At 36.7% G+C, this 19,799-nt stretch overlaps 2 protein-coding genes across 4 annotated transcripts; one reads left to right on the top strand and one right to left on the bottom strand.

Annotated features, from left to right (window-relative positions):
- Positions 1-337: 337 nt before the first annotated feature.
- LOC138616376 (calglandulin-like) lies at positions 338-6,361 on the bottom strand. Its single transcript, XM_069690617.1, is given in 9 exon segments — positions 338-381; positions 841-881; positions 883-915; positions 1,133-1,258; positions 1,260-1,275; positions 3,160-3,267; positions 3,270-3,327; positions 5,801-5,817; positions 6,295-6,361. Coding segments are annotated over 9 exon segments (510 nt in total).
- Positions 6,342-19,167, top strand: gnb1b (guanine nucleotide binding protein (G protein), beta polypeptide 1b). Of its 3 annotated transcripts, none has more exons than XM_069690773.1 (11): positions 6,342-6,462; positions 12,237-12,345; positions 12,507-12,545; positions 12,627-12,733; positions 13,048-13,111; positions 15,058-15,220; positions 15,665-15,731; positions 15,845-16,046; positions 16,139-16,355; positions 16,514-16,629; positions 16,764-19,167. In XM_069690773.1, the coding sequence occupies exons 2-10, from the start codon at positions 12,289-12,291 to the stop codon at positions 16,618-16,620; spliced, it is 1,023 nt and encodes a 340-aa protein (XP_069546874.1). In that variant the 5' UTR covers positions 6,342-6,462; positions 12,237-12,288; the 3' UTR covers positions 16,621-16,629; positions 16,764-19,167. The 3 variants fall into 3 exon arrangements, with proteins under 3 accessions (XP_069546874.1, XP_069546873.1, XP_069546875.1); XM_069690772.1 differs by having other exon boundaries at positions 6,343-6,462; positions 17,479-19,167; XM_069690774.1 differs by lacking the exon at positions 6,342-6,462 and adding an exon at positions 6,705-6,901 and having other exon boundaries at positions 17,479-19,167.
- The last annotated feature ends 632 nt before the right edge of the window (positions 19,168-19,799 follow it).

Raw genomic sequence — 19,799 nt, 5'->3', positions numbered from 1 at the left:
TGTCTATTCGGCTTTGCAGGGATGAGGATGGGATTTAATAGCTCTGTACACCAGATGCTGTCAGACCCATGTGAATGACTGCATCCGGGTGGCAGGTCTGAGGAAATTAACCCTATGATGTCTTGTGTCTAACACTCAGTGATTCTGGAGTCACTTAGAACAGAAGAATAAAAATCACTGACCAATCACTTTTAGAGGTTTTTTTCTTTCTGTGAAGGATTTTTACAATTATTCACAAATCAAACAACAAGTGATTACATTTCAAGTACACACAGTATGTTTGTAATCGCAGCAAAATATTAACAAGGTTCAAGATGAGAGCTGTTTTTCATGGTCTTCAACTCATTTTGAACAAGTTCCCAGCCATCATTGCCACAAATTCTGAAAGAGTAAAAATCAGCAATTAATGGAATGATATGTATTTTTCATCCCAGATACATTAAATTCTAAGGACACACGTTTTAATATTTGCATTTTTCATTACAAGACTAAAAAGTAAACAAAAGGCAATCCTTGTTGAAAACCACTATATTGTGATAAGAGAAAAAGAAAGATATTTTATTCTGTTATTTCCATATTCACAAAAATAGTTTACAGGTTAAAACAAGATGTGTAAATCTAAAGTCTTAATTTACAGTCCATAACGTATAACATTTCATTTTCATTAACAGACGTGGAAACAAAACAATAATAATGTTTTGACCCAAACAATTTTGGATTGATTCACTGAGAAATGACTCAAGACAACAAAATAAAAGCTGACCATGTGAGATGTGTAATGCGGTGCATTATATGCATATTTTAACCAAATATGAGTGGTTACAGTCTTTTAACGTATACCTTCATAATCAATGGTTCCATCTCCATCTGCCTCCTTCAGGCTTCAGTGGTTCTCCTGCATTCCTCAGAACATAACTGAAAAATCAATATTAAACATAAAATTAATACTGAAAGATCATAAGGTTAATAAAGGTTAATGAATAAATGAGCATGCTCATGTTTGCTGTGTTTCTCATTCAGTTATATCTGGATTTTGATTTGGGAAAAAAATTTGCAATTGGTCAACATAAGAGCTGAGAATTATTTGACCATGTTTATCAAAAAGTTTTTTACATTTACATTATATATTTACTTGAGTGTGTTCCAGTCAATATATCCCTTGGCCTCTTTATCAAAAACGTTAAAAGCAGCTCGGAGTTCAGCATCCTGGTTCTTGGTTCTTTCGTGATACAGCGCCATTAGACCCAGGAAGCTCTCAGTTAAATATCCCTTTACCTAAAATGTATTACAAATAACAAACTTTAATCTGTTGGACAAACAGACAATAGACAGAAAAAAGACATACATGAATTCAATCATAAAAGAGGGATGAAACATACACTAGAAAGCATATTATTTATGTACATGCACCCTTTAAAGATAACTTCAGTTATCTAACAATAATCATATCTCTTAACTCACTCGCTAAAAGGAAGGTAATCTGCAAATATTTACAGAAATTCTCTAACTACAGATAAAAATCACAAATTGCAATAAATCTCAGTCTGCATTTGTTTAGACACAGAAAAGGGTAAAGCACGGTGGCACTGAGCTGCAAAACACATACATACAAAAAGAAAACGCAACAACAAAAACAAGCAGTCCTGAAGTGCAAAACACATACATACAAAAAGAAAACACAAAAACCTGTGGTCCTGAGGTGCAAAACACAAAAACAAAAAGAAAAAACACGACTCCTTAATGTTGTTGTGTTTTTTTTTTTCTTTTTGTATTTGCGCTTTGCACTTCAGAACTGTACGTTTTTGTTGTTGTGTTTTTTTCTTTTTGTATTTGTGTTTTGCACTTCAGGGCTGCTCGTTCCTGTTGCGTTTTCTTTTTGCTGTTGTGTTTTGCACCTCAGTGCCACCATAGTAAAGGCAGCCGGGAAGAATAAGACAAATGACAGGAAGAAAGGAAATGCTATTTATATCCCCCAGCATTACAGATGAAATGACATAAATATATAATATGTTAGTTATGTTAAAGGGAACTTAATCTGACATGATAACCATATTTATATCAGCAAAATGCCATTTATAAGATGTCCTCTTTAACAGGTACCAGTTCAATATCAATTCAGTGTGTGCCACATAATGATGCTCCTGTTCAACTTACACGACAATAACTGAAGATACATTGTTAAGATTTTGTTTGGCCTTTTTGTATCATCAACTTTCAGTTGCAGGACACTCACATTATGAGAGAAGCAATTGTTTATGATAAAATGTAGAAACATTTTATTGGGAAAGGATCGACATCAGTAACATTTAAACAAATAACTAAATCAAGTGAAAATAAATCCTACTTATAACCTTGTCATTGAAACCGTTTCGTATATATTCCAGTACAATTCTGGGTCAACTCGTGTGTGGGAGTTGAGGGGCTGCCAATAGTCTCTTTATAAAGACCAGAGACCACACATTGTGAAACACTGCCACCTAGTGCATAATATGGAAACTGCAGTGATACTGCAGTATTAGATAACGTTTTGCGATTTGTTTTTTGTTTTTTAATTTTGGAAGATATTATTCCCTGAGAGAGCTGCACATGAATCTGCTCTGTAAATCATTCATCTATCTGGATGTGCAGTTCATTTATAGACCCCATTAGGTGTAAAGGCTGATTTCAAATGTGCCTGGGGATTCATTCTTCCCACAATTTTAGAGTGATAAAGTTTTATTCGCACCTCCTGATGGAGCTCAAACTGCAGGGTATTTTGAAGGTGATGTCTGTAAATAGAATCAACTTACAATGTAACACAGTCTAACACACCTTAACCACTACAGTATTTTTAAAAAATGAGTTGAATCATTAGCTTTTGAACACATTATAATGAGAAATACACTTCATTGAGGTAGAAATCATAGCAGGGCGGTCTGGACTACATTTTATTTTATAAATAGCCTATATATACCTTAAAAAAGTTAGAATTAATTCATCAGTCAAATCAAGCAATATGCTGCCCTAAGATTCTGTAAAACTGTTTAATCTGTTAATTGTTTTAATCATCTTAAACTTTTAAAGCCCATTGAACCTATTTTATGATTTTAGTTCAATGTATTTTAGAAAATGATATCTGTTCCCATACAGGGATTTTTTTTTTTTTTGGTGTATATTTACCATCTTTGTCCACATCTTTGGCCATCTGCTTGAGCTCTCTCTTGGTAGGATTGATTCCCATCAAACTCATCAGTCGCTCCAGCTCTTGCGTCTTCACATCTCCATTTCGTCGAACATTTCAAACATTCCTTTGCACTCTGTGATCTGTTTTTGTGTTAACTTGCTGGCCTGGAAGAACATGTTTTTAGAGTTGCAGCTTTTGAATATAGACAAGCACACCAAAACTTTTGAATTCATGTTGAGTTTGATCATGTTAATTACATATTTAAGAAATAGTAAACTCTGTTTGAAGTTAGTTTCTATGAGACAAAAGGTACTTCCCATTTTTTCTGGCAATATAGAAACAGGTCAGGACAGGCACTGTGTGCACTGACAACACTTACAGTAGAGTGAGAGGATGTCTTAACCTCATCATATGCTACACTTCTAATGGTCTTTCCCCAGAGTTTAGAAAAGCCTGCTTAAAGACCTTTTATGGCACTTAGAGGATGGACTTACTAATCCCCCATGAGGAATAATTGGATGCTAATCTCAACCAACAAATAGTAAACAAAATAGCTATATTGAAAAATAATTAGTTTTGTAAACTTTTAATTAGTTAGATATCAGTATTCCTGAACAGGGAAGAAGGTCAAAAGAGGAAACATTATCTACACAATCAGATGCATTTTCTGTGACCTCAACATCACATGACATTACAGTTATGGGAAATGCAATTAGCTTGCGTTGGGCCATTAGCAGGTGTTCGTGTATCCCCTAGTGACTCTTATGAAAGCAGACAGCCAAAGAAGGAGGCACTTAACTACGAGAAGTTATTTCCAACATTGCAATGAGAACATTGAGAGTTTCACATTTGTCAGGGGGTTGAAAGAGCTATGATGCTCTGTACGCCACAGGCCTCTAATGATCCTCTCTGTACTCGTAACAGTTTGAAAGGAGATACCAAGTAAATCAAAACGAAAACTTCACGCTATCTGAAGGTACTGGGGCTTATTTACTGCAATAAAGAGACAGCTGAAATCGTTCTATTGTGTATTATTGTATTTGCTTAATAATAACAATACATTGTATCTGAATAGCTTGTTTGAAGACACTTTACAGGTTAAAATTTTCAGAACGACACAATAGAAGTATAAGTCAAACAACATTAATCACAGATTAAAAGAATGTATGTACATGATGATGAAACGTTTAACATTGTTGAAATGAATGAACCACAAATCAAGTCACATATGTCTGAACCAGCGATTAGAAAAGGTGTTTACTCAAACTTTTAGACAAAGAAATAAATGAATGACAATATTGGTAAATTTGCTGAATATCATTAGGCTCCTCTCTTCCCACACAAACAAAGTTTACTTGTTGTATGAAAGGATTACCATTTGCAGTCCAAAAAGATGACTATATGCTGTTTGTCCTTACAGCAGTGCTGTTCATGTTGTATCTACAAAATCATAAAAAGCAATGTGTAAATAATGTTTTCTTCCTACTTCTGGATCCTCCAGACAAATTAATTTGCATGTCATGATCAAATTGTAAAATCATCAAAATTAAGATAATTCTGAAAATCAGACTGAATTGCCATTCGGTTTTTAATCCATGTGCAGGATAATTCAGAGGTCTGACACAAAGGTTCTATTAAGTGATCCCAAGAAGAGTGTGGTCAAAAGTGAGTTTGTTTGCCCTGAAAAAGATAGCCTACCTGTAGACACATGCAAAATGTACATCACATTGCAGCCACTGTTTAATATCTTGCTGCTAGATTATCCATTTGGAGACATTGTTTTGTCAATCACTACTTCTGAGATCAAGAAAAAACTTGGAATCTTTACTTATTTTAACAAATAAGGGCCATCCCTCAGCAATACATGATTCAAGGTTTTTTTTCAGTATTTGATGTTAGAAAGACAGATTTAAGAAATCAGTGAATGTAAAGGGCTATCTCTGGCTTAATGTCTTCCGAGCATACTTTGAGCCCCTGACAGCATGTTGAGAACAGAAAGAAGGAAAAGGCCTGAACGGTTCAAGAAAACTGAGACAAAGAGGAGAGAAATGGTTAATATACAGGAAGCACATGCTTGACAGCTGATTAGAGGTGTGGCTGGGTCCTGTATCTACTTCCGAACCTTGGTTAACTGTTCAGTACATTTACTGAAGACTAATTCCAATTTAGAAGCAAGTTCATCAATTAAACACACTACTCAAATGAAAGCATGTATTTTTCTGTATAATCAAACCCTTCTGGATGTTAAATAGGCCTATAGGCTACGGTATACTGTGCTTTGATTTATGTTATGGACCATACTATTTGAATGAATCGAAAGGTTGGCAGGTAAACATCCCCGGTTCCCCCTGTGCACGTGCCAAATTGTCCTTTGACTTTCAACTTATTTAATAATTAGCCTGGTTTATCACTGTTTTTGTAAGAAAACTTGTTATGCATGTATATAGCCCATGTTTTTTTCAGGTCTCTCTTGTAAAAGAGGCTATAATTTCATTTCATATTTCAATTGACAATCGTATTTGTTCGTCAAATTTGACAGGAGCCCGTGGCCTCGCCTAACAAATGAAAGTAAGGACATAGATCAATAATAATCTCATGAATAATAATTTTTTTTTATTTTTTTAGGGAAATGAGTACCTGGTAGCTGTCTGGCACTGCAACACAAATGGGTCAATAACAAAAGTGCAAGGTGCTTTTAAAAATATAATTGGAACACACTAAATATTTTTGATTTATGATTTAAAAAGTCTCTGCGGATTTGTGTACCAGAGAAACACGCAAAGTACACACTACACGTATTAACATCAGAACACACGATTCTCCTAATTAGTTAACAGATGTTGTCAACAGTGCTTGTTATCTGGTAGCTTACACAGGGCCCTACTGAAATCACGAATACCACTTCCTACTTTAGAAGCCAAGTTTGGCATGAACCTTTTTAGTTTAGCGGAAAAGCAAACAACAAAAAAAACAACAACAACAACGCTCTCCGGGCTTATAAGTCCACTTTAATGAAATACACACGCATTGTATGTGTAACACGTGCTAAAACATCGCTGATGACGGTCAGCATCTCCACTTTTATTAATAATAATAATTAAAAAAAAAAAAAAAAAAAACTCCAGTCCGACGGTTCTTTGCCGTCGACTGCTGCAGCGTGGGGTTTCCCAGCGCTGACTGCAGGGTCACCGCGCCCATCTCGTCGTTCGATGGCCGGACTTCAGTCTCACCGCGGAGGGAAGAAGGGCGGATGTTGAGCAGCTCGACCACCGGGAGACATCAGGCTGTTCTTAGATGAGGTACAGTGACTTTTAAGATTAGTTTGTTTTTATGTGTGTGTGTGTGGCTGAGCGGTGTCTTCAGTATAGAGCTAGTGGGTGTGATTTCTCTCTCCCCCTCCTCCTCCTCCTCCTCCTCCTCCTCCTCCTCCACCACCTCCACCCTCCCTCCCCGGTTGGTTGACTGGGGTTGTCGAGCTCTCTCCAGCCGTAGCCTGCGTTCTTCGGGAAGGGCTGCTTTGCTCCTCGGGAAAAGAGAAAAAAAAAAAAAAAAACACGAAAAAAAAAAAAAAACACGAAAAAAACAACAACAACAACCCTACGCTAGCTTGGCTAGTCAGAAAGCTAAGCGTTGTTTGGTGCTCGTCGATGCGCGGATTGGAGGGTTACAACACCGTCTGGTTTTCCAGTCAATGCCAACAAAACAAAAAAAACACAAAACAGACGCAAATTGAATCAGGTAAGAGAGGAGGGAAAAGAGGGGGTGTGTGTGTGTGTGGAGGGGGAGGGGGAGAATAAATAAAGCCAATTATCACGCCGCTTTCCAACATCTTTTTAACAGCTCACTTCATGATGAATTGTGGCGGACTTGCACCGCCCGGGGGTGGGGTAGCTTCCAGCTAGCCGCCTTAGCTCTGCGTTAGCAGCGGTCCGCTAACGTTCAGATCTTATTACAGGTAAAACTTTTAAAAGGAAGTGTTTACAGCCCCTTTTGTTTATTTATTATTATTTTTTTTTTTTTTTTAAAAAAACACGTCTCCCGGTGTCGGCGAAGGGCGACAAAAAAAACCAAAAACAACAACTTCTCCAGTCAGCTGGGTTCACTCACTTTAATGAACGAAAAGCTTCCCGGCTGCTGTTAAGTAACGTTGATGTCGGCGGCGGCCCAGCGGAGCTGCTCCGGCCTGATTACACCGCTCACAGGTACTTAACAGCCGCAGCTGCGATTAACAACCGCCATCACGTCAAGTTTCATAATATGCATCGGTTTCCTTTTTATTTTTTATTTTTTTTAAATGAAAAAAAAGAAAGAAAAGATGTTGCAGTAAGTTGGTGATGACACACCGGGGTTGGGCTGCAACAATCAAACAGTCCCGTAAACAAATGAACAGCAGGTATTGATTTAAGAGCACCCGGTTATCGCTTTTTTGTCGTCTTTTCGCACGGACTCGCGTGTTTTACGTGGTTTTATATATATATATATATATAGATACGAAAAAGGGGGGACGACACTTTGTGGGAGCGAGTCCTCGCAGCTCCGTTAACACCCTGTTTTTACAAGCCCAACAAATAAGTTAGCATGTCGCTGCAACAACACGGCCGCGGTTTAACTTTATTTATTATTATTATTATATATTATCTGATAATTTGGCATCTATACAGCGATTGATTGTAAAAGGTCGTTTACTTTTTGTAAAAAAAAAAAAAAAAAAAAAATCAAAATCAGTCCCTGTTCTTGCATTTGCTGCTGACTGAAGTGAAACAGGCCATATCCGCCCGACCTTGCAGTTTTTTTTTTTTTTTTTTTGCAGGCTCAGGTTTCCCTTCAAGACGAGAGAACAAAGTAAACGTACTGACGCATGGTAATCAAATCAACCGGAAACTGTTCGGTTTAACGAGATTGTTGGTATGTAAGTAAGTGGATTTCTGCAGGCTCGCCACCGAGCCGGGGTGTCAAGGTTTTACCCACCGCTTGGCTTTAAAGCTAACTAACGTAGCTCTCCGTAATAATTGCGGAAGAGCCGCGGAGTCTTTCCCCGAAGTGGTTTCGTTATTTATTTATTTTTTTTTTTGCTATGAGAGGATATTTGGCTGTCTGGTTTATGTTATGAAATCCAACGAGTCTAAAGGTTGAGATCGACTTATTCTCGTCTCGCAGACGTGGTTATTAACTCGCAAGTGAAATATTTCTGAATAAAGTGACTGTGGTCATTTGCTCTGCCCTGCCTGCAGGCCTACACTGCCAAAGCCTGCTAGCAGGCTAACTAGCGGGGCAGCAAGTCTGCAAGATGGCGTTTAGCTGCATCTTCTCAGATTTCCATCAGTGCAAGTCGTATTATTATCATTACATTGGGGGGGGGGGCAGCAATCAGTTTCATTTACAAAATTCTATTAGATTTAGTCAGATACTAATAGTTTTAATCCTCACTAATTTTTTATTTTTTATTTTTTTTGGGCCATATTGTTGTACAGACGTTGCAGAAGATTTTCTCCAGAAATATTTGTTGAGCCCCTGTGGACTAATAACCCTCGAAACAAATAAGTACAACAAGCTGTCTGAAACAGCTACCTGGCAGCCATTCAAATACAATGCAAAATATGTGATTTCACTGTGACAGTGTTGTAGGCAAATCACAGTACAGCACACAGTGACTAAGTCAACTATAAGTACACCGCATACGGTGTTGCATAAACTTCTGCACAGAATTTACTTGGGAAATATACATGTTAGCTATGTTCATTTGTACCTCTGCAAGTGTGTGTATTTTATTTTTTATTATTAAATAAAGTGGTGAGCAATTATAGAGTATCTTGGACAACTGGAGGAGAGGTATTAGGGTTGTGATTTCATTGGTAGCTGAAAATCCAGGCACTTACTTTGAGAAAGTGCCTGGATTTGTATGTAAAATAATTAAGATTAAACTCATCCTTTTATGATTGAGAAAACATATTTCTAATGCCTGGATGGGCTTTGCCAGTATTTTATGTTAGTGGACATGGATAGGATTAGAGACTCATTGACTGAGGATTTTAGCTTTTAGGATTACGGAGTTCCTCAGTGATATTGCTGGTTATGGCTTTTTTCTATGATCCAGCTTTAGACCTGTGAAACATTGCATTATCATCGTTTAACAGTGCAGAAAGCCGGCTTGTCCTTTTGAGAACAGATGTGTACTTGCCTACAACTTGACACATTTTGTAATTTAACTGGAAAATTGACCATAACCTATACAAGTAGCAGACACGGACTGCCATTAAGGGACCTGAGAACTGCTAGTGAACTGCAACTTCAGACTGTTTGCCACTGCTCATTGTTTATCATGCAGTCAGCTGACCCTGGTCAGGCGCTTGGAAAGGAGAAGTGATGAGGGAGAGGAACTCCTTAAAAGTTAGCATCCACAGAGGTCAATGGGAAATATTTTTACTAAATCTGGAATATTTAAAACTACTTTATACAATGACTCCAGGCTATCCTACATTTGTATTTACCATTGCAGTTTTTGGAGTGTGCTATTTAAAAAAACAAAACAACTTTGGCATCTTGTTTGATCTGATTGATAACAGTGTTTTGAAATAATTGATCAATATTTGATAAATCATTGAGGAGCATTTTGAAATTAATAACCTTCCAAAGAGTACACTATTTAGAAGTAATAGAAACGTGTTAGGTTTATTTCAACAGGCTTTAATTTGATTAATCAGAACCACAACGGAGAGCTAAGAAAATCATTTGGAGTTCAAGTTAGGTAGCATTCATTTGGACACAAAAAAAGATCATATATGTATAGATATTAGTTAATCACTTTGAACCCAATTACTAAGTAGTAATAATTATTAAATTGTATACAACTGTTTAAATCCAAATTAAAGATTCTTTTGTCTGTTCATTTCTAATTACATGTTAATACATTAATTATACTATATGTAGATACAGAAAACTTATATTATGCATTCCTGTGGGCATTAGTAAACTTTATCTGAAAATACAACCTGGCACAACTATTTGAATCTTAATTTTCGCACAGAAACAATTTATTATCAATTTGAGAAAACTTAAGGGTGCAGTTTTAAAGTATCAAAGATATTTTCCGAGGTTTTCAAGGTGAGAATGGCCTGCTTTCACCAGACGACTCAGAATAATAGCACAAGAGGATAGACTGTGTTAGAAAGGTCAACCAATCAGAGGACTCGTGTAGTCAGGTAGAGAAGATGTTCAGTTTTGTCCTGCATGCTCACTGTCGTAGGCGTACCGACTACACTGAAATAGAGTAGGTAAGGAAACTGGGAGGGCAAAGTTGGTTGAACTGACTGGTCCATTGCTATTCAGTCTTATTTAATTCTGCGCTAAATGTTTTGTTTAATTGCCGAGTTTGGTAGGTGTGCTAAGTTAGGTCTTTATTTATTTGTTATGTTGCACTTCCAGCTGTTACATTCAATGCAAATGAGTAAAGAGGGTGGAGTCTTAAAGTTCATGTTCATCCGTTGAAAGTTTCTGTTAAAGGTTTATTCAAACGTTCAGCATTTAGTTTTTCATTAGAGTGAAAATAAATCAGTTGATCTTGCATTTGGTTAAAATTGTGTGCGCATATTCAAGTTTAGTCATTTATTTTCTTGGTATGATCAGTAATGGCATTGTTCATGATTTGGTACCACAAAATGTGTGTACCATTTTAAATATTCATGCTGGCATACATTAAGAGCCTCACTACAGATAATGTATTTCTGTTGGGACACACTTGAATAATTAATTTGGATGGATCTGAGTGCAAAGTTTACAGGATAACCAGAGTTGGTGAGAGATAAGGAACTGTTCAACTAATAATTCCATTACTGACCTTAACTAAAACACAACAGTTTATTCAGTAAACTGTTTACAACTGTTCCTTGTGGTCATGTTGCCACCATGATGTTCCATTGTGCCAATCAAGCAAAAACAGCTTTTTACACCTTTGAATACGTGGGACTGTGAATGTGCCATCAGTTGGACTGCAATATGACAGAATCCTGCAAAAAATTCAACATTCCTTTTCAGATATAAAACTCACATTAAAATAGTAAATTATTGTTATTTTTTTTTAATTATTACTTGGTGTGAAAAGACAAATAACTTCAATGTCTTGCAGTAATGTATACATTTTCTATGATAAATGAGACTTGAGGAAGTTCAAAATATTGTATATTGAATTATTGTAATATATTATTTTGGAGTGTGCGACTTGTATCCTGACTTTAATTTAAAAAAAAGATTTTATGAGATGACCTTTGACAGTCCCTCAAGGCCTTATATTAATATAAATGGCTTAATGATCACTTGGTTAAAATTCAGAGTATACCAGGGATTGGGGTCAATGGGATAATGACTGCTTTCAGATAACTGGAAAGTCATGCCTTAACAGGATTTATCAGGCAATCTGAATTGTATTTCAGGATTATGTTGGTGACATTGATTTGGGAAAGTAACGTTGAACCTTAAACTGTACGTGTATTAGGGCTGCGATTAATGATCATGCTCATTATTGATTACTCTGCCAACTAAGTGACGGGGGAAAAAAAAAAAAAAAACTCGGTTATTCGACTAGTTGTTTCGTATTTGGAATTTCAGCATGCAGAAAAATGGCAACCAATGGTTCTCAAAGTCCAAGGTGCAGCCTAAAATGTCCTGTTTTGTCCTGACCAGCAGTCCACAACTAAAAGATCTTCAGTTTATTATCATGGAGGACTAAAGGAACCAGAAAATATTCACATTTAAGAAGATAGAATCAGCAAATTTTTAGTTTTTTCACTTAAAAAAAAAAAAAAAAAAAAAGTCTCAATGAATAACTGATTGAGAAAACTTGTCAAATAGTTTTCTGTTTGTCAACTTATTGATAAATAGTTGCATCTTTACATTGCATATATTGTAGGTGAACATTTCAGTTGGTTGAACTGACTGCTTTTGGACTTTCCCGTTCTGCTGGTTGTGACTGGGCTGGGTTTAGACCCACTTTGCTAATTGATGAAAATACAACCTTTGAAAATAAGTTGTACGTGAATGATTAAGTGCCTCCTTTCTTTTCTTTTCTTTTTTTTTTTAGATCAACAAGTGCCACAGTAGCTGGAGTACGGTAATTGAAAAAGCAGAGTAAAATGAGTGAACTGGATCAGTTACGCCAAGAGGCAGAGCAGCTCAAGAACCAGATCAGAGTGAGTAACAAAATATTTTTAGAACACTTTCCTGTAACATCAGCTGTTCTGAAAAATGGACAAGTTACATCTATACAGCAGAGACTGATGTGAAATGGAGAAATCTTGCACTAAAGAGTTGACTTTTTTCTTCTTCTTCTTCTTCTTCTTCTTCTGTTTAGGATGCCAGGAAAGCATGTGCAGATGCCACACTATCACAGGTAACGTTTAAAACGATAATCCGTGTGTTTATTTGAAATGCATTTGGTCTGACATTAACCAGAGCACTTCACGTTTTGCAGATCACAGCTAATATTGACCCCGTTGGCCGAATCCAGATGCGTACAAGACGAACGCTGCGGGGTCATTTGGCTAAAATCTATGCCATGCATTGGGGAACAGATTCCAGGTAAACTAACTGCCAGAATATACAGCTGGTTGTGTACAGGGAGTTTTTATTTATGTTGCTGCATCCCGTTCTTGCTTTATGTCAAATGTTGAGCAAAGTGTAGAAGTTAAACACGACCTAAATGAGAGGCCTCTTTTCATACTGATGCAGTTAACATTGTGTTGTTTTTCATTTGTTTGGCAAGAGTCTTTTTTTCTGCATCCTTTTTCTCTCAGCTTTTGGTTTATGACTCTGGATAAAAATAGATCTTGTGTGATAGTTCTAAAAACTGTCGTGTCGGTATTTATATTGCTGTTCTCTTTTTTTTTTTGTAGGCTCTTGGTCAGTGCCTCTCAAGATGGTAAACTCATTATTTGGGATAGCTATACTACAAATAAGGTAAGTTATGTTTTTTTTTTTGACGTGGAGCAATGTAGCAAGAGTTTAATCTGAAATCTGTCATTGAAGTGGAAAATAAAGTAATAGCTGCCAAAATGTAGACTTGCGGATGGAGGCGTGTTGGTGTTGCCAAACTACATGCAGATAAAATTCATAGCTGCCACCTCAAGAAAATGTAGATACCCGTGAATGATGTTAGCCTGGTTATTGGTTCTTTGCATCAGCCACAGCGGTTGTCTTTGTTAACCTTTTTCATGTTGTTCCCGCTGGATTATATTTTGTGACATGTGCCTATTCTTGTGGAACTCCTGAAGTTATACTAAAATTAGCAAGGGGGAAACTAACTCTGCTTCGCTGTATTCATTTGGAATACATTATATTCAAAAGGGCTGCAGATCAGCTGAGAGAGAGGCATTTGTGGCCTTTGCCTTGGGACTGATATGTGCAGCAAGTTGTATAGGAGGAAGTATTGCACCGTTTCTTGTGCCTGATGATAGGTAATTCTTCATCACCACGAGCATACGTTTTAAAATGGAGAATTATTCTTAGAAGTTCGAGTATATTGAAGAAAGCTTTTGAGGTGATACAAATTTAGCTTGACACAGCGGAAAGTAATCCAACTGGGAATTCAAAGATTAAAGGGTCATTCTCCCAGTGTATCTCTGTACCTGCTGAGAAGATTACAGGGTAGATTGAGGTGAGATTTGTATACAGCATACTTTAATGCATATAGGAGCCTGCTAATAGAAATACTGGTAGCTTCTTCCTTTGTAAAATTATGCTGGGAGTGCTGCTAAACACCAAATTATTGATTTAATATGTATTAAGGATGTTACCATCAAAATGGAAATGAGACTGGCATGGTTATAGTGGATGCTGCATAATGTTTCCACAGTAAATTCTGTGCTCTTTTCTCAGTTTACGTACTGTTACTTGGGTTACGAGTACTATTTGGTGACCTGGCGTTGATGTGTGGGCTGTCAAAATAATAAACCTTGCATCAGTTATTTTTTACTAATAAGATAATAAAGACTCTTGCGAATAACAAGGTAATACAAAATGTAATCTAATACTTTAGATATTATTTTGATGTCTTGAACTGTACACTGGATTCAGAAATTGCTCAGATTCATTAACCTTTTGCGTTCTTTGCCATTTCTCTTCGTCAATCCAAATACAATAACCCATAATGATAAAACATTTATTAGAAATCAAAAGTTGAAATATCTTTCTTTTAGATATTCACATCCTTAACTCAGCACTTTGTAGAAGCCCCTTTGGCAGCAGTTCATTTGATCTTGTTCTCTACGAGTTTGGCTCATTCTTCCTCCCAAGTTCTGTCAGATTAGATGTGAAGTATCTGTGAACCGCCATCTTCATGTCTCAGCACAGATGTTCTATGGGGTTTGGGTTTAGCTGGCTCACAGAAATCAGCAGTTTCTTGAACGTCCTGTCTTAGCTGTGCAGTGTCAATCCTGGGACCTTATATACGCAATGACTGTAAACTGTATTGAATCTGTTTAGTTTGACATAAAGGCGTGCAAGTCGGGGAGCACTGCTTGCCGCTACCAGGTCTCATCCTATCAGAACCCACATCCTAAATACATCTCCAGGATAATAAAGAGTTGCAGCGAACAAGAGGCACCAGACCACAATTTGGAGTAACAAAGCAAAGAGTCTGAATAGTTGCTAAATGAGAGATTTTTAGGCCAGTTTGTGATTTTTTTTTTTTTTTTCATACAACAGTGAACAAAAAGTGAAAGAGTGTGAAACCCATGGCACCTAGAAGTAATGCCACTGTTTTGTTTTTTTACATAATCAGAGTGGAATGGTAATCCAGTATAAAATAGCATTCACAATGCAAAAATTTGCCTTTGTTTTTCTTATTTTCTTTGACAAAGAGAACTTTCAAATGAATAAATGAATTTGGTTGTGCGTGTTTACAGGTTCATGCCATTCCACTTCGATCTTCCTGGGTCATGACTTGCGCATATGCACCTTCAGGAAACTATGTGGCCTGTGGCGGCTTAGACAACATCTGCTCCATTTACAACCTGAAAACACGTGAGGGGAATGTACGTGTGAGCCGCGAGCTCGCTGGACATACAGGTATGTGCTTTATTTCGTTGTTGTTCCATCATGCTTTGAGTTTGTTTTGATAAAATTTGGAAAAACTACCGTCTCAACTCTATATGCCATATTGTCTGAAATGACTTTCAGTTTCAATGTATTTATAGTCAAATTTTCTCAACATTTTTAGGAAAATTAGAAATATACACTTTTTGTTACCTTTAACATCTGGGATGTTCGAGAGGGCATTGTGACAATAAAGAGTTTGGAAAACAAACTGATCAAGACAAAAAAAAAAGTATACAGAAATAGCGCCGGCAGCAAAACAAAGCTTTGGAAATCTGAAAGCTGATTTATTTACTGATGATAGTTCTGATGATGCATAATTGTGCAAATGTGAGTTAGATGTGCACTGCCAGTTATTATTTGGCTGCTGGTAATATATATTTTATTAATAAAGTCTATTGATTCTTTGAATATCAGGATACCTGTCCTGTTGTCGTTTTCTTGATGACAACCAGATTGTTACAAGCTCCGGAGATACCACTTGGTAAGTAAAAAGATGGATTTCACGACCTAACTATTGTCAAATCACCATTTTTGTGCTAAAGGCTGGAGGCTGGAGAAATGGCATCTTTCTAAATCTTGTATTTTATTTTACAGTGCACTTTGGGACATTGAGACTGGCCAGCAGACAACCACATTTGCTGGCCACACAGGTGATGTCATGAGCCTGTCGCTGGCCCCTGACTCACGGTTATTCGTCTCTGGTGCTTGTGATGCCTCTGCTAAACTCTGGGATGTTCGAGAGGGCATGTGCAGACAGACATTTACTGGCCACGAGTCTGACATTAATGCCATCTGTGTAAGTAATTCTAAAATTCAAATCATGACCAATGTTTTGAGTGTTTTCCCTCTTCTGTGCATTAATGATTTGTATTTATTATTATTTTTCAGTTCTTCCCTAATGGCAATGCCTTTGCCACTGGCTCTGATGATGCCACCTGCAGGCTGTTTGATCTGCGTGCTGATCAGGAATTAATGATCTACTCTCATGACAATATCATCTGTGGCATCACCTCTGTTGCATTTTCAAAGAGTGGCCGCCTTCTTCTGGCAGGATATGATGACTTCAACTGTAACGTGTGGGACACACTAAAAGCTGACCGTGCTGGTTAGTAATTGAGGCATGATCTTGAACAGCAGGCTTCTGTCCTTCATGTTACCAAATACTCTTAGGACTAATTCAACACAAAATAATAGAACTTCTTCTTTTGCTTGGTGTCTTGTTTTTGTCATTTAGACTAAATGACAATTGTGGTTCTTTTGTAGGTGTGTTGGCTGGACATGACAACCGTGTTAGCTGCCTGGGAGTCACTGATGATGGCATGGCAGTTGCAACAGGATCCTGGGACAGTTTTCTGAAGATCTGGAATTGAAGCCTGAAGGTTCTTGTTTGTTTATTTTTTTTGGTCCTAGTAAAATCCCAGTCATAAACTTGTTGCACATTTGTTGACACCTAATTTTTTGCTTGGCTGGAATGAAATCTAATGTCATCTTGTGCTACTTTGTCTCCCTACAGGCTTAAGATTGTAATGTCTTTTGTTGGGCTGAATGTTTGAGACATATGTTAGATTTGGTGGACCATGACAGTCTTTTTTTTTTTTTCTTATATGGTGAACAAAACATTCTTGGCCCTACATTTTTATTAAGATCTAGGTAAATGCCAGGACAACTGTTGCTGTTTTGTTGAGGCTTTTTTTTTTTTTTTTTTTCCTTCCTTCTTCTTCTTCTTCCCATACTGGACATGCTATATAGAGCAGCCAAATCAACCCACTGGATGTGCACCCACTGTATTACAGTCATCATTAGTGAACCGCACAGACATATTTAGTCACATCAGAGTTAACTCAAACAACAGTTCTTTTTAATAAAAAAAAAATTATAAAAAAAAACTGAAGTTGAAGCTTTTGTGATGTTGAAATATAGAAAGAAGTAATGTTTGTTATTGTTAAAACAGTGACTTAAGGGTTTGACATATTAACCTTTTTACTGCACTGATCTCTAAGTTGTATATTTGCTAAGTAACTGTAAGCTTTCTCTGCAGCTGTCTATTAAACACAAGCAGCCCCCTCTGTATTCTTATGCCAGCCTGTTTACTTGGATAGCTTTCTGTTCGATTGTCGCCCCTTGAGGTCTGAAGTCGCATTTGTCTGAGGGTAAAAGTGTTTAAATTGTTGCTCAGATTAGGTGATTTTTTTTTTAAATTCTAAATTGTATCCGTGTTTGTTTCCCAGATGTTCTATTAACTCCAAAGTTGACTGGAAGACCATTACAACTTGAGAATGTTCACAGCATCTTCTTCAACACTGTTTAAACTGACTTGGACACCACAAAAACGAAGGGAAACCAATGCCTTTCCTACACAAAGAAGAGCACAATTGTTTATCACCTAGTTAAGAAAGGATCTCCTGTGGTATCAAATCAGAAACTTGTGCATTCCTTCTCGGACCATTTTATGTTACCTTGAAAGAGAAAACAACACTATCATCCCATGCAAATGTGTGCGTCTTGAAAGCAAATGTTGGAGTGTAATTGTACAAATTATTTAACTTTTTTTTTTTTTTTTAAGATTTCTATTCTGATGGTTTGTTATTCTTGATGGCTTTCTTTTTGTCATATTTCTTTAGTGGTTTAAAATATGTTTGAATTACAGCTTGTCTTTCTAATCCAGGTAAACCATATTAAACAGATGAGAAATACATGCAGAAGTAAAAGCTTGGATCATATTACACGAGCGGCTTTCAAAATGTCCATGATGTATTTATATACTAGCTGTTTTTGTTTCATCACGGCCTTTTGCACATGAAGCTTTGCCTCTCAACTAATACTATGTTAACTAACCAAGCACATGCTATAAGTTATGAATGCTCATTCCAGTACAAAAGGAGTTATTACGAGTAAATTATCCAGTTAACCCCCTTAATTCTTGTACACGCCTTTGACTTTTGGTGGGGGGGTGGGGTAGCAAGGTAGGTGCTTAGATATTTGAGGCATGGCTCGATTTTACTATGTGGAAGGGGGTCTGTGTTTCGTATCCACTTTTAAGTGAAACACCTCACCTGACTAAATAGACACTTCCTTTGCTTGGGACTGCAGTTGCAACTCTGTGAATGAAATGTACAAATCAATGTCTGAAAATAATGGTCTGATGTTTTAAGTTAAGACATTTAATTTTGTCTGCCATGAGTTAATTAAGATGTGCATGCTGTAGACTTGCTTTCAATGGTGCAAAAAAATCCTAGATTTTCTTTTGTTTCTGAAAAGGAGAGTAACCTGTTGATTGAACTTAATAGAGGCCAATTTTTTTGGCTCAAACTCTGCTTACATCATGTACTAATACTGGTAACGCTATGCACCAGAGTGAGCAAGAATGGAGAAAGACGTAATATTGATTGCATACTTAGTGTAAATTATGCTTACCAGTTCTATTGATGCCAATTTTTTTTAATAATTATAACAATCATTGTGAGAAATCTATCCTTGACGAGTCCTTTTCTCTCCTTCAAATCTTCACACTCAATGGAACAAATATGTCCTCACATACTGTCCCTACTAAAACTTTTGTACATTTATTTTTTCTTGGTCTTAAATTGGAAATCAGAGCATCTGAATGACAACATTTCACTGTATACAGAAGCACTTTTGTTAAAGTTGTGACATACTTTCACCTTTCTTTTTTCTGCGATGATGTACAATAAATGTGATGTATTTGTGTGTGGCCACAAGTGAAAATGCAATTCAAATGAGATGGATTCCCGTTTCTCTTTCCATAAATATTATAGAGCTCTGCACCCTTATGTACCTTTTCACTTTTTGTATTTCATTTCAGTCTGTCGGTGTTCCACGGTGAGCTGGATGCAAGATAGATACTGTACTAAATTGTACTGTTATTGATTGAAAATGTAATAAAAAGCTGTTTGAGATCTTTTTGTGGCATTGAATTCAGAAGCTGATCGAGATGGACATTGTTTTTATGAGGCCGTGCAATGCAAGTTCTACTTTACCCTGCTAAAGTGCAATTCAGATTTAACATGGTTCTGCTTTGTGACCATTTAAGTAGTAGTATAGATGTTTCCCTATTATTTTTCATTGCCACAATATAGTCATTTTAAATTTCACAAATCTGTATGTATAGATCATAACTAACTACTTTGGCTTGAGTGTTCAAATTAACTTTAATAAACGGACTCACTACCACTTATTTTGATGTAAATAATTGTGGGTAATGTTTTAGATGGACAACTAAAGTGTTGTTTTTTTTTTTTGGATGGCAACGAAACAACATCAGATTTGAAACAGGATGATAACATCCTCTTTATAACGAGTTCTAAGACCTAAGTGCCAGTCTCCTTTGCAAATTTCTACAAAAATCAAAATGCAACAAAACGTTTAAATTGGAAAAAGACATAATTTCAGCAAACTTTTTCTTTTGAGCTCATCTAAGAGAAACTATTCACATTGACCTGACAGCTGCACAGATAACGCGACTGAAACACTAAATCCCTTAAAAAAAAATCCTTTGAGGTCCCTTTAGATCACAACTTGTAATTTGAAT

Source organism: Brachyistius frenatus, unplaced genomic scaffold (assembly GCF_029030835.1).
Source record: "Brachyistius frenatus isolate BFR_SWC_R1_liver_20210118 unplaced genomic scaffold, ASM2903083v1 Contig_10, whole genome shotgun sequence".
Taxonomy (NCBI): domain Eukaryota; kingdom Metazoa; phylum Chordata; class Actinopteri; family Embiotocidae; genus Brachyistius; species Brachyistius frenatus.
Note: the sequence above shows the minus strand (reverse complement) of the source record. Positions and strands in the feature narration are given on the sequence as shown.